Source organism: Amblyraja radiata, chromosome 9 (genome assembly GCF_010909765.2).
Source record: "Amblyraja radiata isolate CabotCenter1 chromosome 9, sAmbRad1.1.pri, whole genome shotgun sequence".
NCBI classification, from domain to species: Eukaryota; Metazoa; Chordata; class Chondrichthyes; order Rajiformes; family Rajidae; genus Amblyraja; species Amblyraja radiata.
This window is the reverse complement of record NC_045964.1, coordinates 33780635-33806117: the sequence shown is the minus strand read 5'-3', so window position 1 is coordinate 33806117 and position 25483 is coordinate 33780635. Positions and strand designations below refer to the sequence as shown.

Here is a 25483-nt window from a genome sequence, read left to right as displayed (position 1 = left end):
ATTCTACAGATTTGCTGCCCTCTGACTAAATAAATTCCTCATCTCCATCCTAAACGTTTGTTCTTTTATTCTGAGGCCGTGCCCTATGATAATTGTTCGTTTCTAAGCTTTCCCCCAGTCTAGTTTCAGTGAAGCACTTGAAACAACTAAATTTTATTTTACCAAAAGCGCATTACAGATCAACTACTGTACCTATCCCACCGCAGGTTCGATCCTTGTGTCTGCCTATTCAAGCCCTCTAGGCCTCGCTCAGACAGAGACACTCCACAAGTTCACGCAGTCCCAAGCACTCTTCCAGAAGATTGACACTGAGCCTCGTGATCGCGGACTTTTATATGTCCCGGGACCTTGAGGGTCCGAACCACATGGTGGTGGTCTCTCAATAACCTAATTACAGATATCGATTAACCCCATACATAACAGGCATTCTCCTAACCCAATGATACAACAGCTCAATACATTGTATTCCAAACGGACTTCGAGAGGAAGCCAACTTAGAAACATTTACTCTGTTTTACAGAAAACCCAGACAAGGCTCAACACCTCATCCAATTAACACTTGGCAAACTATTTACAAGGTGTATGTCTGGTTTTCAGCCATCCAATCCATTCTATGCATTTTGCACCAAATTGACAGGGTTTGCAGATCTTCCCATTCTTTGCTTGCAAATTGTATCTAAGCTCCAGACACTCTGGCACCTCTCCGCAGCTTGTCCCAGCTCTGCAGAGAGCAATTCTAATTTGACCAAATCTCCCAGCAACCCTGAAACTTAACCCCATTTTGAAGTCCTAGCTGCTCCAATTGAGCCTTCCTTTTATCATAATGATAACCCATCATTAATGATAACCAAAGTGGCTCAATAATCAGCTAACCAGATATACATAAGTGTGCTTTACATTTCCCATCTATCAATAACACAAGATGATATTTCTTCTCAGAATCTTGTCAAGCGTCCTGAGTTTTCATGGGCATAACTTCACAATTTCTGTCTGAGGAGTCTTCACCTCCCAGGTTTTTGTGGGCGTGAATTCCTTCCATCTGTGTTCCTGCCCAGTCTTCCATCACCTTCCACAGTCAAACCTAAACCCTAGAAAACCCTAAGAAGCTTGGGACAAAGCAAGTTACCATCATGCACTCATGCTTTCCCACACATTTGCTATAATTCCATTTCACTCGAATCTATTCCTATCCTTTTATCTATTGAACCTATTATATTGTGCTCTATTACCGTTCCCTATTCCTATTCTGTTCCCTAATATATTCTTTATTATTCTAGGATCTACACTAATTAGCCTTCCCATACCCACACAAAGTTATAATATGTATATCTGATGACAGGTAATCATATAATTTTCAGCTGGGTTCAGTCCAGATTCCCCTGCAGGCGTGAATTTAATTTAAAACAAACCATGATAAATGTTCTAATTTAACCAAATTCAGTCTCAGCCTTCAATTTACTATTTCAAATTTCAATGCGCATTTCCTCTTTCTCATTCCACAGCATTGTAGCCAATAATACAATTCCTGCGGAATTCCTAGCTGTTCAAATTTAAACAATCAATTTCCTTTGCTATTAATTTTATCCTAAGTCCAATCAAAAAGTCAGTGGGGGCGCTGACAGACGGCTACCCTGCCAGCAGCGTGTTAGCCATTTTTTAATTTATTTGTTTTTTTAGTATGTCCAATGTGTGTTTTTAACGTTCCTTGGTGTGTCTTGTGTGGGGGGTGGTGAGGGGGGGTAAGGGGTAAACCGCTTTCGGTTGCCTCCTCCACGGAGAGGCAACTTTTTCCACGTCGCTTCCCTCGCGGCCTAACACCAAGGATCGGTGCGGCCTTTCACGGAAACGGGCCCAGAGTTTCAGCAGCGGGCACGGTGTCCGGAGCCTGTGATCCCTCGTTGGGGATCCCTGGAGGAAAAGAGCTCTGACAGCTTGCCCACAGCCTACATCAGCTAGAAGCCGCGGTCTGCGATGCGTCTAACCACGGGTGCGGAAGGGACTTACCATCCAGAGTGGGATCCCTCGCCAGGGATCCCTGGAGAAGAGCTACGGCCTGCGGCCTACAACAGCTTGAAGCCGCAGTCTGCGGTGCTTTTGGGAGCGGCGGGGACGTACCATCCAGAGCGGGATCCCTCGCCGGGAATCCCTGGAGAACAGCTTCGACCGCCGGCCTGCGGCCTACGTCATCTTCAAACCGCGGTCTCCGGTAGGGAAGCACCGATTCAGGACTTACCTTGCCTGTACATCTGGCCGCCCGCAGCGACGACTGTGGAGGTTTCTGGTCCCGTGCCTTCCACCACAGTGAATAATGCTGTGGTGGATGATTTGTGCTAAATTTTTTTATTATGCATTGTGTGTTCTTTTTTTATTGTACCGCTGCTGGCAAGTTAATTTCACTGCACTTCATAGTGTATGTGACGAATAAATCTGACTATTGAAATGCCAAAACCAGGGACAATTTCTTTCCACCTTGATAATATAAGCTGCTTTACCATCAGGGCTAAACAATTCAAATCCATCAGGCGAATATACATCGGCTCTGCTTTTCCCAATACAATTCAAGTTTCCTCCTACAGTTAACCAAGTCTTTCCTCCAGTATCTCCTCTTATTTATGTATGCACTCCTCACTATGGTAACTCGTTACTATGCTGACTCTCCACTATGTTTTTACATGTATCTCCACTACGCTTTTACAGTTCTCAACTACTGAATAATGTCCTAATCCGGTCTCTCAAAGGGAAGTCCTGCTGCTCACAGTTCCTCTTTTGACCATTTCCAAGTATAACCATATAATAACCATATAACAATTACAGCATGGAAACAGGCCATCTCGGCCCTTCTAGTCCATGCCAAGCACTTATTCTCCCCTAGTCCCATCTACCTGCACTCAGACCATAACCCTCCATTCCTTTCCCGTCCATATACCTATCCAATTTATTTTGAAATTATTAAATCGAACCTGCCTCCACCACTTCCACTGGAAGCTCATTCCACACAGCTACCACTCTCTGAGTAAAGAAGTTCCCCCTCATGTTACCCCTAAACTTCTGTCCCTTAATTCTCAAATCACGTCCTCTTGTTTGAATCTTCCCAACTCTCAATGGAAAAAGCTTATCCACATCAACTCTGTCTATCCCTCTCATCATTTTAAAGACCTCTATCAAGTCCCCCCCTTAACCTTCTGTGCTCCAAAGAATAAAGACCTAACTTGTTCAACCTTTCTCTGTAACTTAGTTGCTGAAACCCAGGCAACATTCTAGTAAATCTCCTCTGTACTCTCTCTATTTTGTTGACATCTTTCCTATAATTTGGCGACCAATATTGTACACCCTACTCCAGAATTGGCCTCACCAATGCCTTGTACAATTTTAACATTACATCCTAACTTCTATACTCAATGCTCTGATTTATAAAGGCCAGCACACCAAAAGCTTTATTTACCACTCTATCTACATGAGATTCCACCTTCAGGGAACTATGCACAGTTATTCCTAGATCCCTCTGTTCAACTGCATTCCTCAATTCGCTACCATTTACCATGTTACTATTTTTGATTGTCCTGCCAAGATGTAGCACCTCACACTTATCAGCATTAAACTCCATCTGCCATCTCAGCCCACTCTTCCAAATGGCCTAAATCTCTCTGTAGACTTTGAAAATCTACTTCATTATCCACAACACCACTTATCTTAGTATCATCTGCATACTTACTAATCCAATTTACCACACCATCATCCACATCATTGATGTATATGACAAACAACAGTGGACCCAACACAGATCCCTGAGGCATCCCACTAGTCACCGGCCTCTAACCTGACAAACAGCCATCCACCATTACTCTCTGGCATCTCCCATTCAGCCACTGTTGAATCCATCTTGCTCCTCCACCATTAATACCCAACAATTGAACCTTCTTAACCAACCTTCCATGTGGAACCTTGTCAAAGGCCTTAAGGGCCTGTCCCAGGGGCATGCGACTCCATGCGGCAAGCGCGACCTAAAGGGCCGGTCCCAACAGCATGCGCCTGCATGCGGCAAGCGCGACATAACCAGAAGCGGGGGCCGCGCGGAGGTCGAGTGAGTGACATGAAGTTTGAGCGAAGTCCGCGGGAAGTTCGCGCATGACGTACGGCTTCGAGGCGGCTGCGGGCCGGCGGGCCGTTGCCGCGCAGAAATTTTGAACACGGTCAGTTTTTCGGAGCACCGCGCGATGTCGGGACCAGCTCCGCACAACTCCATACGGCTACGGTGATCGAAGTGGGACCGGCCCCGCGAGGCCCCAAGGCTCAAGCAACCACGTTAGGTAGCGCTTGCCGCATGCAGGCGCATGCTGGTGGGACCGGCCATTTAGGTCGCGCTTGCCGCATGGAGTCGCATGCCCGTGGGACAGGCCCTTTACTGAAGTCCATATAGACAACATCCACCGCTTTACCCTCATCAATTTCCCTAGTAACCTCTTCAAAAAATTCAAGAAGATTAGTCAAACATGATCTTACAGGCACAAATCCATGTTCACTGTTCCTAATCAGACCCTGTTTATCCAGATGCTTAAATATATTATCTCTAAGTATCCTTTCCATTAATTTGCCCACCACTGACGTCAAACTAACAGGCATCTCCCTACAAACACACATTCTACAGGGAGTTCTTACTAGATCCTCTTCCGAATTTTTCTGCCACCATGATATTATTTATGTCCAGGCCAATCCATCCATATTCTCCCCTTATCTCACCCCCTGAAAGGCTATTTGTTTTATCCCGGTAGGCACAGACATAGACATAGAAAATAGGTGCAGGAGGAGGCCATTCAGCCCTTCGAGCCAGCACCGCCTTTCAATGCGATCATGGCTGATCGTCCCCAATCAATAACCCCGTGCCTGCCTTCTCCCTATATCCCTTGATTCCACTAGCCTCTAGAGCTCTATCTAACTCTCACTTAAATCCATCCAGTGATTTGGCCCCCACTGCCCTCTGTGGCAGGGAATTCCACAAATTCACAACTCTCTGGGAGAAAAAGTTTTTTCTCACCTCAGTCTTAAATGGCCTCCCCCTTTATTCTAAGACTGTGGCCCCTGGCTCTGAACTCGCCCAATATTGCAAACATATTTCCTGAATCTAGCTTGTCCAGTCCTTTTATAATTTTATATGTTTCTATAAGATCCCCCCTTATCCAGTGAATACAAGCCTAGTCTTTTCAATCTTTCCTCATAAGACAGTCCCGCCATCCCAGGGATCAATCTCGTGAACCTACGCTGCACTGCCTCAAACACAAGGATGTCCTTCCTCAAATTAAGAGACCAAAACTGTACGCAATACTCCAGATGTGGTTTTACCAGAGCCCCATTCAACTGCAGAAGAACCTCTTTACTCCTATACTGAATCCTCTTGTTATGAAGGCCAACATCCCATTAGCTTTCTTCACTGCCTGCTGTACCTGCATGCCAACTTTCAGTGACCGGTGTACAAGGACACCCAGGTCTCACTGTACCTCCCCCTTACCTAACCTAACCCCATTGAGATAATAATCTTCCCCCTTGTTTTTTGCCACCAAAGTGGATAACCTCACATTTATCTATATTATACTGCATCTGCCACGCAACTGCCCACTCACTCAACCTGTCCACTTCAAAAAGGATTATTTTATTCTTTCGCTACTGGAAGATAGAAGATCTCTCCCCGATGTCTCTATGTCAGATTTAAATTTAGGGTGAGGAGCCGAAGATAACGCTGACTCCTCCCGTGTGCTCCGCTAGCAGGCTGCGCACGGTTTCTCCGAATTGGGAACATGAGAGTTCTGTGAGGAATACTGTGGCTCTATCTCTACTCCGAAGATTTCTGCCCAACCTGGCATATAATAAATATCTCTCCTTTCAAGGTGTACAGACCCTTTCTCATTCTTACCCAATTACCCGATTTAATTTCCGTCGACACCTTCCCTTTAAGAGCCGTTTCAGCAGTCTCTCTTCTTAAAGATGATACTCTCCTGCTCATGCTCCTGCTCCTGCTGTTGACTTACTAATTCTCCCTGTCCCTGCTTTGAAATGTCCTGAGAAGGATCAGTTCTATCGTTTTCTCCTATTCCCAATTTACAAGCGCCATTCTTAGGGTGAACAGTAAAACAATTTCTTTCTTTATTTTTCTTTTAGTGAAGAATATCTTCCACATCTCAATTAACTTGATTGCTTCTTCACTATTCCCATATTTTTTAATGATCATCTCTATATAGTTTATCCCGATTAAATACTTTATTCCCCCCAACGGCCAAAGTCGGTCTTTCAATATTGCATTTAATTTCCCCGATAATCCTCTCAGTCTATCCGCTTGATTTGGAAATCCCCGCAAATTATCCTTATCGGGCTTTCAAATCTGTTTGATCAATCCTTCTCAGAGACATTCCCCATTCTCGGAACAATTGACAAAACACAAATTTTCTCTCACTACTCTTAGACTCCAGGGTCAATGGAATCTCTCCCACACAACGGTCACCGATCTTTCCGATTCACACTTACTCTAGCAATCGCTTCCTTTCAACTATCTCCCAATCACTCCTAAGACTTAACTCCTATTGAATCACTCCTGTTTAATTATTCAAACCACTCGCCCCTATTCAGTCTCTCCCAACTCTCTTATCAGTTAAATCACAATCACTGCATTAAATTCCAACTTTCAAACAAAGGGTCTAACTCCCACTCACAGTCTCTCAAGCAGCAGTCTCTCGCTTAATTAACTTTAAGTTTACACAAACAGACAAACCCAGACCACGCTAACAAAACTATAATTAAGAATGAAAATATTACCCCGATTATCAATAACCTAAAACACACCCCAATATAAACTATAAGCATCCAGTAAACCCCACTCTAATTAATCTTCCTCGTGGCGCAATCAATCAGTGGGATGATCCTCCCCCGACGCAGCGATTGAAGGAGTACAACCCATATCGAATCACCCCGATTCAGATTCTTACAAAACGATATTGAACAAATACGAATATCTCACTTAAACACTACGAATATATAACTTAAACACACTCTCTCTTCAAGTTTTAAATCTGTAAACACTCGCACAAGCAACAACATAAATGACGGTCCGCGGACTTAACACAATCTAGATCTTAACTTTTAATTACTCTGTTTATTTACATACAGAGAATATTTACAAAATCTGGATCCTATGACAACACTGAAAGCTAGATTTTTACAATTTATAAAATGATTTAAAGCACTAGCACACAATTCACAACCACTCGATCTCGATGCCGCGTCCTGCTGTTATCACGCAGTGAACCTCTCCCTCTGATACCGAAGATTTTCCCTTTTCTAGTTTACTTTGCTGAGGGGTACTATTCCTTAAATGATTACTTTTCCTCCCGAATGTTACTGTCCCTCTGCTAAGACTGGACTTCTATAGGGGGACCTCTATCCCTCCTCTCTAAGTTCGACAGAAATAGGGGTACCCTTCGCTATTCTGATTACTTTTCGTCAAGTAAGGAGGATCCCGTCTCTCAGGTACTCTTTGCTATCAGGTACTAGTCAACAATCGACCAGAGGGTTACTATTCACTGTTGATCAGCCGCTATTCGGAATCGATCACAGACATGCACCAACTTCGATGTTCTATATACAGGAATTCGAATCCCACCTTACTAGCAGAACTTCAATATGAAATCCAGTATTTGAAAATTTGGCTGCAAATATAGACTCAGACTCGAACTGGATCTCCTAATTTTCAGGGCGTATCTCTCTAACTACGCGGGCTCTTGAGTCAGCTAAAATTGCTAAGTTAAATTCTTGAACGAACTGGAGTATTTCGGCCAATCTATACTCTGTTCATCCAAGCCCGGTACCTTCTCGAGGCTCTTCGTCTGTCACTTCAGGGAGATACCTACACACAGATACACCCTTCTGCTAAGTACTGAGGATCCAGCACCCAGCTGCTTCACGCTGTGAATTATCGATGCCGTTTTTCGAAGCGCACCTTTTCAATTCACGCTCCCGGCAACGATCCGATCAAAGGCGAGACCTGTCTTTTAATACCCCACCAATTAGGATACCAAGTCTAACCCTGGGCCACTCCTCGCCCGATGAAGCATGTTTGGCTCTCGTTAAAGGCAGCTGCAGTCTGACCAACTATGACCAGTTTTGGGCCTCTAACCCCACCAGGGCCTCTAACCCCAGCCTGGTTTTATGGGCCTCCAACCCAATGGCGTGCTAACCACCCCCATTCTTGCTAGACTCTGTTCTAATGATCTCGATTAGACCCTTTCCCAAGCCCGCAAATGATCGATCCGCTCCGACTCACAAAGTGCCGAAAATCAATGTGAAAACCGCACCGTGTAGGCTGTGGGCCGAGCATCAAAAATGTGTCCAGAAATCGGTTTACGTGACCCAAGTCACCAAACTACATTAAATTTTCCACAGATTTAGATGAAATATAATTGAGAAGGATGTCATAACTCGTCATTGCCAAAAGTTGCACATTAATTAATTAAACTAATTAGAAAATGAAATCGGGAAAGTAAGCGCCATCTAGTGGCCAATGCCCATATTACACCATGGGCAGCCTATTTCCGTGTTGCAGTCCATTTAAACTGTATTATTATACAAAATTAACATCCACCACAGTGAGTTCACCAGGCACCTCCTCACTGTGATGGAAGGCAAAAGTCTTAAGTCTTTGTCTCATCCCTTCTTATTATTCCTCTGCGCCGAGGCGATCCAGGCTTCAGATGTTGTGACCCCGCCGGGCGATTGTAAGTAATGTCAGTCCCGCGGACCGGGGTGGTCGAAGCTGCCGAAGCTGCGGCCCGGGGTGGTCGAAGCTGCCGAAGCTGCGGCCCGGGGTGGTCGAAGCTGCCGAAGCTGCGGCCCGGGGTGGTCGAAGCTGCGGCCCTCCAGTCCAGCACGCGCAGCTGTTGTTGAGGGAGCTCCGGAGAACAGGTCACCAACCTGTGACTGAGCTCCCGACGATGTCGTCCACTGAGCTCGCGGTTGAGTCGGGTGGCCGCTGCCGCCGGAACACTGCCCCATCTCCGAGGCCGGGTCGCCGCTGCCCCAGCTCTGAGGCCGGGTGGCTGCTTCCGCTGCCCCAGCTCCGAGGCCGGGTGGCCGCTTCCGCTGCCCCAGTTCCTCTTCTATCCTATTAGCAGCACATTCTTCAGCCTTCTTAATGCTTTTCTCACTAAATTCAATTACCCTGCTGCAAGTTTCCACAACATGCATTCCACAGAACTAGAAATGACTAGAAAGAACCTTCATCGGAATCGCCAGTAAAACAGGCATCAGTGAAGTCCTCTCAGCCATGTTGTGTGCTAGCCTGAAGCAAAGCGCGTGGTTGGCCAACTGGCATACAACTCAATGTTAAACTTGCTTTGATTGGACTAAAAATACCCGAAATTTTTCCGTTTTTTCTCTAATTTAATAAAAATGTGCAAGTCTTGTTCATGACGAGTTTCAGGGGTGATTTATATAATATTTTTACACAATATGTGAAAATTTAATGTAGTTCTGTGACTAGGGTCACGAAACACTGGAATAAAGCTCCTCGGCCCACAGCTTAGTGGGCCCGATTTCTGCACTCGCGATCGAAACAGCTCAACACCCTTGATCGCAAACTTGTGTTTGGGGGTCTTTTGATATCCCGGACGAGCCCTCAATGATAATTGCTTGTTTCTAAGCGTCCCCCCAGTGTAGTTTCAGTAAAAAACACTGAATCAAGCACTTGAAACAACTAAATTTTATTTTACCGAAAGCGCGTTACAGATCAATTACTATCCCATCGCGGGTTCGATCCTCGTGTCTGCCTGTTCATGCCTTCTGGGCCTTGCTCAGACAGAGACACTCCAGAAGTTCACACAGTCCCAAGCCTTCTTCCAGAAGATCAACACTGAGCCTCGTGATCGCGGACTTTTATATGTCCCGGGGACCTCGAGGGGCCAAACCACATGGTGGTGGTCTCTCAGATATCGATTAACCCCCATACATAACAGGCTTTCCACTGACCCAATGATACAACAGTTCAATACATTGTATTCAAAACAGACTTCGAGAGGAAGCCAACTTAGAAACATTTACCCTGATTTACAGAAAATTCAGACAAGGCTCAACACCTCATTCAATCAACACTTGACAAAGTCAAACTCTGCAACTTTATTTACAACTATTTACAAGTTGTATGTCTGGTTTGCAGCCATCCAATCCATTCTTTGCATTTTGCACCAAATTGACAGGGTTTGCAGATCTTCCCATTGTTTGTTAAATTATATTAAGCTCCAGACACTCTGGCACCTCTCCGCAGCTTGTACCAGCTCTGCAGAGAGCAATTCCAATTTGACCAAATCTCCCAGCAACTCTGAAACTTAACCCGATTTTGAAGTCCTAGCTGCTCCAATTTAAGGATTAACAATTGGGTCTACTCAACCTGTCAATCATGGCTGATCTATTTTTCCCGCACAATCTCATTCTCCTGCCTATTCAGCATTGTCTTTGACACCTTTACTTATCAAGAACCAATCAGTCTTTGCTTTAAAAATACCCATTGAATTTGTCTCCACAGCAGCCTGTAGCAACAAATTCTACAGATTCGCTGCTCTCTGACTAAAGAAATTCCTCATCTGCATCCTAAACGTTTGTCCTTTTATTCTGAGGCCGTGCCCTATTGTCCTAGACTCCCCACTACTGGAAACATCCTTTCCACATACCAAAACACTGAACTGTAACTGCTCGTCACGTGCAGAAAAGAACAGCAGATGAAGATTTATACTGAAGATAGACACATAGTGCTGGAGTAACTCAGCGGGTCAGGCAACATCTCTGGAGAAAGAGGATGGGTGACGTTTTGGGTCAGGACCCTTCTTCAGACTTCTTACTTACTTGGAGCAAAGCGGTCCTTCTGCAGTTGTACAGGGTCCTAGTGAGACCACACCTGGAGTATTGTGTGCAGTTTTGGTCTACAAATTTGAGGAAGGACATTCTTGCTATTGAGGGAGTGCAGCGTAGGTTCACGAGGATAATTCCCAGGATGGCGGGACTGTCGTATGTATATAGAATGGAGTGGCTGGGCTTGAATACTCTGGAATTTAGAAGGATGAGAAGGGATCTTATTGAAATAAGATTATTAAGGGATTGGACACGCGAGATGTTCCTGATGTTGGGGGAGTCCAGAACCAGGGGCCACAGTTTAAGAATAAGGGGTAGGCCATTTAGAACAGAGATGAGGAATCTGTGAATCTGTGAAATTTGCTGCCTCAGAAGGCAGTGGAGGCCAATTCTCTGGATGCTTTCAAGAGAGAGTCAGATAGAGCTCTTAAAGAGTCAGGGGATATGGTGAGAAGGCAGGGATAGGGTACTGAATGTGGATGATCAGCCATGATCACAGTGAATGGCAGTGCTGGCTCGAATGGCCTACTCCTGCACCAATTGTCTATTAACTGTAACTGTAACCCAAGAACCGATACAAAAACCAGATATCTCTCCCAACATTATTATCTTGACCAACATCAACAGAAATATTTCTGATTTTGATGCACCAAGTTCGAACATTCAGAATCTCCTATGTATATACCTTGGTTATATTATGTCCCACCAAGTAAATCTGTTCATTACTGTTAACCATCTCCCTTTGGCTAATAAATCAATGCTCCTTCATGACACTATAATATTTGGTGTCATTACCAAATGCAAAGGAAGATGATTGTGGTGGTTGGGAGCTGTTGAATTAGGACATACATTTCTGTCACAGAAGTATATTTTGTTATTATTACCGAGTCAAAATCATGACACGCTACTAGTTGCACAGCAAAATACGTTAAACCTAACTACGTCAGTCTAGAAAACTGGCTAAACAAGCACCATGCAAAGGCCAATTCAGTGTTTGTCGAACACTAGCATTGAGTAATAACAACACATGAATATTTTCTAATTCAAAGATTTGCCATACTATTTTTAATTAAAGAACCAGATAGAAATTTTTCTGGCATTTATTTTGGGCTGCAAAAGATGGTACATGAATGCACACCTGTTCTTTCTTGAAAATTTGTGGATAACACATTCCAGCTTGATGTGGTGGAAGATATGTCATAATGCTTAACTAACAATGCTGTCCAATGTACATAGCTGTAAATTTTTCCTTGGTGTGTAGGATTGTGCTAGTGTACAGGGTGATCGCTGGTTAGCAAGGACTCGGTAGGCCGAAGGGCCTGTTTCCAAGTAAAATAAAGTTCCATGTCTCAAGTTAAAGACAACTAGACCAAGTGGGACCCGTTGGGTCCCGTCCCCTCAACGCGCGTTTGCGGGAGGGGGGGGGGGCCTTTGGCTTCACACACACACACACACTAATCACCCCCCCCACACACACACACACACACACACACTAACCCCCCCCCCCCCCCGATATATAAAGAAATATTAATTCGCTCCTTTTACCCCATCCCCCGCCTTATCCACTCACGCAGGGGGGTAGAGAGGGTGAGGGGGTAGAGAGGGAGGGGGAGGGTGTAGAGAGGGAGAGGGAGGGGGGTGGGGATTGAAGGTTGGGGGAGAGCGTCACGGGGAGGGCTGGTTCACGAACGCAATACTCCACCACTCACCCATAGGTCCCAATATTCACCACTCCCTAGAGTGGGAGGGGGGGCAGAGAGAAAGGGGGGGGGGGAGAGAGGGTGAGGGGGCCAGAGAGAGAGAAGGAGGGCAGAGAGAAAGGGGGATAGCGAGGGAGCAAGTAGAGAGGGAGGGGGCGGGGGTAGAGAGGGAGGGGGACGGTGCAGAGAGGGAGGGGGAGGGTGCAGAGAGGGTGGGGGAGGGTGCGGAGAGGGAGGGGGAGGGGGTAGAGGCAGCACTCCGCCGTCATGTTCTAGAACTTCAAGGAGCGTGCAGCACGACCTAAGCAGCAGTTTAATAACGCTAAGTGACAAATTTAAAGAAGTAAAAGTTAAGAAGCCAAGAAGTACAGAAGACATAACGGGTGACGTCACTTGCAGCACAAGCAGAGGCAGGCAGTCAGATCCATTGTGTCATCAGCGAGACCATCTCGTTTATTTTCTAAGCTATTTGAGATTTGTGAACATTTTCATAAATAACTCGAGAAATAATGCATGAATTTTACAGATAAGGCGAATTTTGATTTCACGGGATAAATCTCTACCGGAATATGTAAAAATGTTACCGTTAGCACGTAGTTTCTTCAAGTAGATGTGATCGCACACAAACACAAATAAACACACAGACACACACGCACACTTTAATAGTTATAAGTATTACAATAATTTTACAAGTTTTCTCTGGAATGCTGGAAATTGCGGGAAGACCTGAATATGTAGACAGTCGGAACCTTTTTGTCAGGATGGAAAAATCAAATACTGAGGCTCTATAAGGTGCTGGTCAGGTCGCATTTGGAATATTGTGAGCAATTTTGGGCACCATATCTGAGGAAGGATATGCTGGCTCTGGAGTGGGACCAGAGGAGGTTTAAAGAATGTTCCCAGGAATGAGTAGGATAACATATGATGAACATTTGACGGCACTGGGCCTGTACTCACTGCAGTTTAAAAGAATGACGGGGGGACATCATTGAAATGTATAGAATAGTGAAAGACTTGGATAGAGTGGATGTGGAGAGGATGTTTCCATTAGTGGGAGAGTCTAGGTCTAGAGGTCATGGCCTCTCAATTAAAGGACATTCTTTTAGGTAGGAGATGAGGAGGCAATTCTTTAGTCAGAGGGTGGTGGATCTGTTGAATTCTTTGCCACAGAAGACTGTGAAGGCCGTCAGTGGTATATTTACGGCAGATATAGATAGGTTCTTGATTAGTACAGATGTCAGAGATTATGGGGTGAAGGCAAGAGAATGGGGTTAGGAGGGAGAGATATATCAGCCATAATTGAATGGCAGAGGAGACGATAGGCCTAATTCTGCTCCTTTCACTTATGAACACGAAATATGAGAGGGTTTAGCTTTAAGGTGAGAGGGGCAGATGTTAAAGAAGATGTGTAAGGCGTTTTTTGTATAGAGGCCAGTAAGTGCCTGGAACGTGCTGCTGAGGATGGTGGTTGAGGCGGATTCGATAGTGGCCTTCAAGAAACTTTTGCACAGGGACAATTTACAGTGGTCAATTAACTTGCCAACCTACACATCTTTTAGATGTGGAGGGAAACCAGACCACCAGCGTCACGATTGAACCCAGGTTGTGCACTAAGGCAGCATGTCTACCAGCTCCACCACTGTGCTGAGAGTTATTATTTATATTAGAGAAACAAGGAACTGCTGATACTGTTTTATTAAAAATAAAACACTAAATGCTGGAGTAATTCAGCAGATCAGACACCATGTCTGGAGAATGGGATAGATGACGTTTCTTATCGGGACCATTCTTCTGAAGTAATGTCCTAACCCAAAACGCCACCTATCCATGTTGTCCAGGGATGCTTCCTGACCCGTTTGAGTTACTCCAGCACTGTTGTCTTTGTTTTAATCATTTATATTACTTTCTAAATTCGGCATGATTTACTTATTAAAATATCTTGCAGCTTTTCTTTGTGGATTATGGAAATACAGCGAGAGTTGCAACAAATCTATTGCGGAATATTCCACATAACCTTTTGGAGTTGCCTTTTCAGGTATATTCAACTCATTATTTTGCACATTATTGAAAATGAGAATTACACCTGAGATATAGGCTATTCTTTTAATAGTAATTCATATTTCACTTTAAGTGAGTTTATTTAATTGAGATTGTACTGTAATTTCAAACAAGATTTTTAAGTTCAAAATACAGAACAGCGTACTATAGATTTAAGAGATTATAGATCTGGCATTATGATATATCCAAAGCAAATATGTGGGGCCAGTGCAGTGAACACACATCTGCAAAAAGAATACATTGTGATGTTTTAGGATAAACGATCTCCTGTGGCTCTTTCTATTTATCAGAGAGTTGCTGATCAATGCCAACCAAATTCAGTCCATAGTCTGCTATATTGTTGCCATTTGTTCGGTGTAAAGGGTATTAAAGTTGGCATCAGCATTCCTGGGTTTGGAGAGTAAGTGAAGATTCTTTAATTTCTAGCAAAGATTGAACTTGAATATTTTGAAGTGAATTGTGGAGTGCTTAGCGATTTTGATATCAGGTTTTCTGCTTTGTTTTCTTCTGTACATATTTGGTTAAGGAAACTTAATACTAAATTAGATGGAGACAAAATGCCATTTAAAATATCAACAGAGCCACTACAAGATTCAGTTTAAGTCCCTACGGTAGACTTAAAAAAAATAAATCAAAACCCTTAGTTAAATTTCCCTCGACTGGCCTCAGATCAGAGTAGCTTCCTCAAGTTTCATGTCTCTCCAAAATGTTTGCTGCTTGCTGTTTTCACAACTTTTTAAAGGGTAATTTCGTGACAATATTATGTTTACAGCCCAACACATTTTCAAAAGAAACTAGAAACCAGTCATGTATTTCATTAAAGATACACAACAAAATGCGGGAGTCACTCAGTAGGTCAGGCAGTATCTCTGGAAAAAAGGAATAGGTGATGTTTTGGGTCGAGACCCTTCAGACTGAGAGATAGACTGCCTTTCAGTCTGCAGAAGGGTGTCGACCCGAAGTGTCACCCATTCCTTTTCTCCAGAGATGCTGCCTAACCCGCTGAGTTACTCTCGCACTTTGTGTCTATTTTCAGTGTAAACCAGTATCTGCAGTTCCTTCCTACACACATCTATTTCATTTATAGTGACTAATGAAGTCATTCATTTGACCTGTGATCTTGCCTGTAAAATGATAGCTTATTTTGTAAAAAATTATGTTAGTGGAGGCTTTGTATTTCAATAATATTAAACAGATTTTCCATTCAGGCTCTTCAATGTCAAATCTGCAACATGCGGCCATCTGCGTATTCCATGATATCTGGAGATCGGTGGAGCGCCAAGGCCAAGAGAAGATTCTGCACCTTGGTGAAAAACTGTGTGCTGCTTGTGAAGGTTTACTCCATTGTGCACAATGTGTTACGGGTGGACCTAAGCTTGCAGACTTCCAACCCTGGCTGTAATGTGCGAGAGATCCTCATTAGTGAAGGCTTTGCTGAACTAGCTGAGGAGAACTACGAATCTAAGGTTTGGTGATTGCCTTGAAATGATATTTCCTTGCAGAGTATAAACTGAATGTTTGATTTAACAACTGGATTTGATTTTACATCCAACAAACTCGAACAGAACTTTCCATTCTTTTGATTCTAAAAGGCTTTGAAATTGTGAACTTTTACTTGTGCATTTCAGTCCCCTTTCATTTCAACAACTAACCTAATGCATTTGGTTAACATGGGGTTCACCGGAACATAGATTTAAATCTGACCTAAATCATACTAAATCATCGCAACTCAAACTTGACTCGAGCACAAATTAGATAAGATAAGATAAGATACCGTTTATTGTCGTTCGAACCCAGGTTCAAACAAAATTCCATTTCCACAGTTATACGAACAAGGAAAAAAAACAAGACACAATCAACACAATCTACACAAACATCCATCACAGCAAATCTCCAAACACCTCCCCACTATGATGGAAGGCAAAGTCTTGTCTCTCCCCTGTTCTTTATTCTTCTCCCGATGTTAAAGCCCCCGGAGGGCGATGGTAAGTCCCGCGGTAGTTAAGGCTGTGCGGGGCGATGTAAGGCCCTGCTCTGGATCTTGGAGCCCCCGGTGGCGATGGTAAGTCCCGCTGCCGTTAAAGCCGCGCCGGGCAATGTAAGGCCCCGCTCCGGGTCGTTTTTAACCCTGCGATTCGGGCGGGAGAAGTTGCCGTTGCGGGAGCTCCGAAAAGCGGTCTCCCACCCAGGGACGCGCGAGCTCCCGATGTTACCATCCACCGGGCCTGCGGCCGGAGCCTCCGAAGCTCCGAAGCCGGGTCGCAGCCGCCCGCCACCACAGCTCTCCACGCTCCGAAGCCGGCTAACTCCGCGATGTTGTCCGCAGGCTCTGCGACTGGAGCCCCAGGTCGATTCCGGTTGGAGGCCGCTCCACGGTGCTAGGCCCCAACGACAATGGGAAAAGGTCGTGTCCCAGTACAGGGAAGAGATTTAAAAGTTTCCCCCACCCGCCCCCCCCACACACGCACACAGCCAAAAACAACATACAAACCACAACCAAAACATACACTCAATAGGACAAAAAAAACTAACAGACGGACTGCAGTGGCCGCTGCCGGCAGGTGCCACCACCTTAACTATCCTTATGACAAAGACTAAAGGAGACAGCTTTAAGGTGAGAGTGGCAATGTTTAAAGTAGAAGTGTAGGGCAAGTTTTTGTTTTAATTGCATTGCTGGGGATTGTGGTGGTAGAGGCAATTTTCTCAGTCTACCTGCATATTGAAATCGCCCATCACCACAATGGCATTACCTTTGTTACATGCCAGTTTTAACTTCTGCTGCAGTTTACACCCTACATCCAGGCTACTATTTGGGGGTCTGTAGATAACACCAATTAGTGTCTTGCCTTTGCAATTCCTCAACTCAATCCTCTTGACTTGTCATTACCAATTATTTGTCCAATGATGGTAATTTTGTTGACAAATTTAAAGAGGTGTTGGGAGAATAGAGCAGGGGACTGAGTACACAGCCCTGTAAATAACATGATGTGCTGTTTTATAATTTCTATGTATATCTTTGAAATCTCAAAACTGCAATAATTTTCATCACGTTTAGCAATAATCATCTGATTAGTTTTGCCTTTGTTATGTGCAGGTACGGTTTACTTGGTGATCTCTGATTCATTAAATTGTTTACATCCCCTTCTATCTTGCCAAGAACATGTTTGAGTGATACATTGAACAGTACAGTTCAGGAACAGGTCTAAGGCTCAAGATGTCTGCATCAAACATGATGCCAAATTAAACAATTCTCCCCTGCCTGCATGTAACTAATATCCTTTCAATCCTCTCATATTGGTGTGCAATGGAGAAGGGTCTGAGAAACAAACACATAGGGCACCATCCAATCTGCCATGGCTCATCTAGATATTGTGCTTGAATAGCAGCCGGGAGACACTTCTTCCTGCTTACCAGAAGGCCATATCTTTGGCTCAGAGCTAATTCAGCACTAAATCAAGTATGGCATATTCCTGGTTTGTGTGGATCACCACATGTATTATTAAATCTTATAAATTAAAACCTGTCTTCATATTTTGCTTAGGTCTGAAGAAGGGTCTCGACCCGAAATGTCACCCATTCCTTCTCTCCAAAGATGCTGCCTGTCCCGCTGAGTTACTCAAGCATTTTGTGTCTACCTTTTATATTTTGCTTACTGTGTTAGGATGGCTGACTCTTATTGCACAACATTTTGTTTTTGTCTACATCTGTTTTAACATCCATGCCTTTTTATGCCTAGTTAAGTCACGAGCAACTGAAAACCATATTACAGTCTCCTATCCATAAAAGGATAGGTTTAAATCAACCGACTACGTGGACTCAGAAAGAGGAAAACTGGAAGCTGATTCAAACATTAGTTAAAGCATTCTCATCTGCTAAACTCGGTTTTCCTAGTACTAAGGTTAGTAATTATTTCCAATAAAAATGTTAATCAAGTAATTTTAGGAATAAATTACTTTTCAATATTAATGTATTCATCCAACATTTTGTTTACTGATTTGATTGTCTTTTAATATATTCAGGTCTATTTACATGGTCCCTTTAATCCATATGAGACCAAATTTTATAGTATGACTACAATGTCCAGGTTCCGGTAAGGAAAATTAAATAATTCTATATGAAAATCCTTTGCCATAGAACTTCAGTATTATATTTTGCATTTAGAGAATAGAACATTGTGAATACCTATTAGCATAGTGAAGAATTGTATTTTGTTGTCTTATTGCAATTCATGAGAAATTGGAATTGACTTGACAGGTATTGCTCCTTGAATACTTGAAAATAACCTCCTTATTAACATAGTTCTATGACGTAAAAGATTCCAAGGTACATCATAGAAGTGTTATCCAATGACAAGCAACATATTAGAAGAGAATAAACGAAAGTAAGAATGGAGTTATTTAAGGAAGTATTTCCAAAGTTTGAAGCTGGAATTAAAGCCACCAGTTATTGTGTATGAGGATAATCAAAAAGTTAGAATAAACGTAGGGTGGTGCGTGGGTCTCGAAAGGAGGCACGAAGTCCAGAGTTTCGAGAAGCACCTTTATTATATTCCTCCCGGTTGTAGAGAGGACGAAACTAGAGGAAGATGGCACCCAAACCCCTGCCTTTTAAACCCTCCGGCTAAGGGCCGCCTCCGGACTGCACCACTCCTGTGCCGAGGGGTTCGGCAGTATGATGGCACGACCCTTAGGAGCCGCCACAGGACCCCCCCCCCCCCAGAACCAGAGGCACGAAACGCACCGGCGGGCGCACGACCCGGCCGGCCCGCGTGCGGAAGTCAGCAGATCCCGGGGCTTGCGGGGGCGTAGGTGGAGGGACAGGTCGAGGGACCGGCGGAATGACAGATGGAGTGACAGGTGGAGGGAGTCGTGAGGGGGGGCGCCCTCGGGGCCGAGGTTGGGCAACCAGCTGGTCAATATCCAGGTGCGCCGGCTTCAAATGGTCAATCGACACGGCCTCCGGCCGGCCCCCCATGTCCAGGACAAAAGTCGACTGCCCGTGTTCCAGCACCCGGAACGGGCCCTCGTATGGCCTCTGGAGTGGCGTCCGGTGGGCATCACGGCGCAGGAAAACATACGGGCAGTCCGTGAGGGCCAATGGCACGTGTGGGCGAAATGTCCCATGGCGGGACGTCGGGACGGGTGCGAGCTTGCCAACTCGCTCGCGAAGGCGTTGAAGGGTGGAGGAGGGCGTTCCCTGCTGCTCCGGCGCCAACGGCACGAACTCCCCGGGCACTGTGAGTGGCGACCCGTACACGAGCTCCGCCGATGATGAGGCCAAGTCCTCTTTGGGAGCGGTCCGGATGCCCAGCATGACCCACGGCAACTCGTCCATCCAGTCCGGGCCGGAGAGTCGTGCCTTCAATGCCGCCTTTAGCTGCCGGTGGAACCTCTCCACCAGACCATTAGCTTGCGGGTGGTAAGCCGTGGTGTGGTGCAGCCGCACACCCAGCAAGCGAGCCATGGCTGACCACAGCTCGGAGGTGAACTGTGGCCCCCGGTCTGAGGAGATGTGCGCCGGCACCCCGAAGCGAGCAATCCAGTGCGCGGACAACGCACGAGCACACGTAGCCGTTGAAGTGTCAGCCAACGGAATGGCCTCCGGCCACCGCGTGAAGCGGTCCACCATTGTCAGAAGGTGGGTGATGCCCCGGGACGGCGGGAGAGGCCCTACAATGTCTATGTGGAGATGGTCGAACCGCCGGTGAGGTAGACCAAACTCCTGGAGAGGCGCACGGACATGGCGCTGGATTTTTGCCGTCTGGCACGGAATGCAGGTGCGAGCCCAATGGCCAACCTGCTTGCGCAGACCGTGCCACATGAAACGAGCTGCCACCAGTGCCGTTGTCGCCCGGATTGATGGGTGAGCCAGTCCGTGGATCACCTCGAACACCCTCCGGCGCCAGATGGCAGGGACGGCACATCGCACAGGATTGTCACTCCCCCAGGACCGAGAGGGACATCCTCAAGGCGGAGGCCGGAGATGGCAGTCCGGTAGGCGGGCACCTCATCGTCCGTGAGCTGTGCCTCTGCCAGAGCAGAATAGTCCATTCCGGGCGCCACCTCGAACACGGCGTTTATAGCGGGGCGGGACAATGCATCGGCCACCCGGTTCGCTTTCCCCTCGACATAGCGGATAGATGTGGTGTATTCCGAGATGTAAGCCCATTGCCGCTGCTGACGTGCGGACCAGGGATCGGAAACCTTCTGCAGGGCGAAAGTGAGCGGCTTATGATCGGTGTAGGCGGTGAACGGGCGGCCCTCCAGGAAGTAGCGAAAATGGCGCACAGCCAGGTACAGAGCCAGGAGCTCACGATCGAACGCGCTGTATTTGGTCTGCGCACGGTTGAGGTGCTGACTGAAGAAGGCCAGGGGCCGCCAACCTCCGCCCGTCAGCTGCTCCAGCACAGCACCAACCGCCGACTCCGAGGCGTCCACCGTGAGAGCAGTCGGGGCACCTCCCTGCGGGTGTACCAGCAGTACGGCCCGAGCAAGGGTCTCCTTCGCGCCGTCAAAAGCTGCCTCCGCCTCGTGGGTCCACTCAACGCTCTTGTGCTGCCCACCCGCCAGAAGTTGATACAGGGGCCGCATGATGTGGGCCGCGGATGGCACGAAACGATGGTAGAATGCCACCATGCCGACAACTTCCTGCAGGTCACGCACCGTGCGTGGGCGGGGAAACCGACGGATGGCGTCGACCCTGTCAGGCAGGGGAACCGCGCCTTGCGCAGTCACGCGGTGGCCGAGGAAGTCAATTTCGTTTATCCCAAAACGGCACTTGTCCAGGTTGATGGCCAAACCATGCTCGCTGACAGAGCTGCCGAAGGTGAGCGCAGTGTTCCTGTTGCGAGCGGCTGGCCACCAGGATGTCGTCCAGGTACACGAACACGAAATCGAGGCCGCGACAAACCCCGTCCATGAGGCGCTGAAAGGCCTGTGCAGCGTTTTTGAGGCCGAACGGCATCCGAGTAAACTCATAAAGCCCGAATGGCGTGATGATCGCCGTCTTGGGCACGTCATCCGGGTGAACCGGGATCTGATTATAACCCCGTACCAGATCCACTTTTGAAAAAATTGTGGCCCCAGCCAAATGGGCCGTGAAGTCCTGGATGTGGGGTACGGGGTATCGATCCGATGTTGTTGCAGCGTTCAGCCGTCGGTAATCCCCACAAGGTCGCCAGCCCCCGCTTGACTTGGGGACCATGTGGAGTGAAGACGCCCAAGGGCTGCTCGAAGGGCGGACGATCCCCAGGGCCTCCATCGAGCGGAATTCCCCCCGTGCCAGACGCAGTTTATCTGGTGGCAGTCGCCGTGCTCGTGCATGGAGTGGTGGGCCGGTAGTCGGGATATAATGCACCACCCCGTGGCTGGGGGTTGATGATTGAAACTGCGGAGTGAGAATGTCCGGGAACGCAGCCGAGAACCGTGCGAATCGGGAGTCCACGGACGCCAGTGGCCGTCCCACCGGTTGATCCAAACGCAACGTGATCGGCTCCATCGTAGTGGCGTTGACCAAACGCTGACGCCCGACGTCCACCATGAGGGAATGCGCCCGGAGGAAATCGGCCCCGAGCAATGGTTGGGAGACGTCGGCAATGGTGAAGTTCCATGAGAAATGGCAGGAGCCGAGCACGATGGGAACCATGCGCAGTCCATATGTGCGGATGGGGCTGCCGTTCGCTGCGGTGAGGACGGGCCCCCGCTTACCGGAACGAAAGTCGGCCAGCGAAGGGGGCAGGACGCTGAGCTCCGCTCCTGTATCCACGAGGAAGCGGGTCCCGGAGCGCCGATCCCAGGCGAAAAGGCGGTGAATTTGGCCGGCCGCCGCGGGGACTATTGGCAGCCGGCCCAGGCGTTTCCCGGGAATGTGCATGGCTGGCGGCATTGTCGTGCTGCAGCACCCCAGCGTTGATGGTAGTAGCACCAGCGTCTCTTGTTGGAGTCACTTGGAGCTTGCCTGCTCCTGCTGGTGGTGTCTGAAGCTTGCTGGCGCTGGACTGCAGGTGCAGTACCCCTCACTGCCGCTGGGGGTGATCGTGCGGGCCGTCGGGCTGGAGCTGTCACTCCTTCCACAGCTCCCCCGCCCCACCGGAGGAAATCGGGAGCTGCTGGGGTGACGTCATCGGCGTGCCTGCTGACGGCCAGCGCGTTGACGTCATCAGGGCGCGTCGACCTCAGCGCGACCCCGTCTCTGCTGACGCCCAGCGCGCTGACGTCATCAGGGCACGCCATCCACAGGGCGTCGGCGCGCCTCCCGAAGGCCCGAAGGTCGGCAAACGAGACGTCGGTGAGCTGCAACCGAATGTAGGCCGGCAGCAGATGCAGGTAGGCGTATTCAAACAACAGGCACGGCGTGTGCCCGTCTAGTAGCGCCACCATCTCCTTTAGGAGGGTAGATGGCCGCCGGTCGCCCAGGCCCCCCCATTTGCAGGATCCTACCTGCCCGCTCCATCCTACTCAGTCCGTAAATCTGGAGCAGGAGCTCTTTCAGGCCGAGGTATTTATTACTGTTCGGGGGGTCTGCGAGGAAGTCCATGACCTCTTCAACCGCATCCTGGGCTCCCACCAGGTAATAGAAACGGGTGGCATCGACCGTGATGCCCCGCAGGTTGAACTGGGCCTCCGCCTGCTGGAACCAGATGAGCGGCCGGGTGGTCCAGAAGTTGGGCAGCTTAACGGCGACTGCGTCTAGAGCCCGGGCCGGGCTGGCGTGAGGGGGCAGGGCTTTCTTGTCCCTCCATCATGACGCTAATGGAGCGTCGGGGTCACCAATGTGGTGCGTGGGTCTCGAAAGGAGGCACGAAGTCCAGAGTTTCGAGAAGCACCTTTATTATATTCCTCCCAGTTGTAGGGAGGACGAAACTAGAGGAAGATGGCACCCAAACCCCTGCCTTTTAAACCCTCCGGCTAAGGGCCGCCTCCGGACTGCACCACTCCTGTGCCGAGGGGTTCGGCAGTATGATGGCACGACCCTTAGGAGCCGCCACAGTAGGATAGATTTTTCAGAAGACATTGCAAGAACAGGCCCAATGGGCCACAATTTCTGCCTATCGTGATACCAGGTCCAACTCTTATCTACCTGCACATAATCCATATCCCTCAATTCCTTGCATATCCATATGTCTATCCAAAAGTCTCTTAAATGCCACTATCCTATGCCTCAACCATCACCCCTGGAAATGTGTTCCTTGCACTCACCACCCTCTGTCTAAAGAAAATCTGTCCTGCACATCTCCTCTAAACTTTGTGCATCATACATTAAATCTATGCCCTCTGGTCTTTGATTTTTTTTCCCCATGCTGGAAAAAAAGGTTCTGAGTGATTATCTCATAATTTTATATACTACAGGTGCACAACCTTTTATCCGAAAGCCTTGGGACCAGACACTGCTCGGATTTCGGAATTTTTCGGATTTCCGAATGGAAGATTTTTAGCGTAGATTAGGTGGGTAGCGCGGGCGGCTTGAAAAGTCTGGAGCGGCTGCCTCCTCCCCGGAGACCGGGGAATCATTGTAAATCATTGCTTAAATGTTAGTCAGTTAGTTTGGAGGGATTTTATGTGGTGGGGGGGGTGAAGGGGGAAACTTTAATTCTTAGTCCCCTACCTGGTCGGAGAGGCGGGGAGCGGGCAATGCCTTACGGGTCGCCGTGCAGTAAGCTCCGGAGTGCTGTGGCCGCTGACTCCCAACATCGCGGAGCTGGGGGCTGCGGGCGGCGCCGGTTGCTCCAAATCCAGCGCCGCCCGCGGCCGGACGCCCGCAGCCCCAGCTCCGCGATGTTGGGAGTCGGCGGCGTCGCAGCGCTGGGATACCAGCGGGGAGCGGGCAATGCCTTATCGGGTCGCCATGCGGTAAGCTCCGTTGCGCTGTGGCCGCCGACACACAACATCGCGGAGCTGGGGCTGCGGGCGTCCGGTCGCGGGCCGCGGGCGGTGCTGGATTTGGAGCGCCACGCAGCCAGGGGTAGAGTTGCCGGGGTCGGAGCTACAACAGGCGCCGCCCGCGGCCGGACGCCCGCAGCCCCAGCTCCGCGGTGTTGGGAGTCGGCGGCCACAGCGCTCCAGAGCTTACTGCACGGCGACCCGGTAAGGCATTGCCCGCTCCCCGCCTCTCCGACCAGGTAGGGGACTAAGAATTAAAGTTTCCCCCTTCACCCCCCCCCTTCACATAAAAGCCCTCCAAACTAACTGACTAACATTTAAGCAATGATTTACAGATGTTTAAGTGTCTCCCCGGTCTCCGGGGAGGAGGCAGCCGCTACAGTAGTACAGACCTGGGTTGACCGTGGGTCGTTTCGGGTCAAGTTGGACGCCAATGCGAGCTTTGGTGTGCAGACGACATCCTGGGAAAAATGTCCGGTTTTCGGAGCTTTTCGGTTTCCGGAACTCCGGATAAAAGGTTGTGCACCTGTACTGTCAGGTCTTCCCACAAGCTCTGGCATTGCAGAGAAAACAATCCAAGTCTGTCCAACCTCTCCCTGTAGCTAATGCCCTATAATCCACACATAATTCTGGTAAACTTTATCTGTACCCTTTACAAAGCCTTCACATCTTTCCTTTAACAGCATGACCAGAACTCCGCACAATACTCTAAATGCCGCCTATCCAAATTCATATAAACCTAAATATGCGATTAGGAAACTGGATGAAAATTTGAATACAGGGTTATTATATGACAGTCTGATTATCCAGTGCTTGTTAACTTATTATGCTGAAACAATACAGCTCTCAGTGATTAATGGAGAGAATGATGGAGATTGGCAAGGAGTGAATTAAATAGAGACATCTTGAGGTTACAGATGTCTGACTAACAATTTTAGCAACATGAGCAGAGGCAAGGATGGAGTT

General features: G+C 47.7%; 1 protein-coding gene across 1 annotated transcript in view; it reads left to right on the top strand.

Annotated features, from left to right (window-relative positions):
• The window catches only part of tdrd9 (tudor domain containing 9), a 118028-nt gene that overhangs the window by 63933 nt on the left and 28612 nt on the right, over positions 1-25483 (top strand). Inside the window, exons 27-30 of the mRNA XM_033027051.1 lie at positions 14527-14616; positions 15848-16105; positions 18376-18537; positions 18659-18729. Of these exons, the coding sequence (XP_032882942.1) occupies positions 14527-14616; positions 15848-16105; positions 18376-18537; positions 18659-18729 (581 nt within the window). The remainder of the gene's footprint in view (positions 1-14526; positions 14617-15847; positions 16106-18375; positions 18538-18658; positions 18730-25483) is intronic.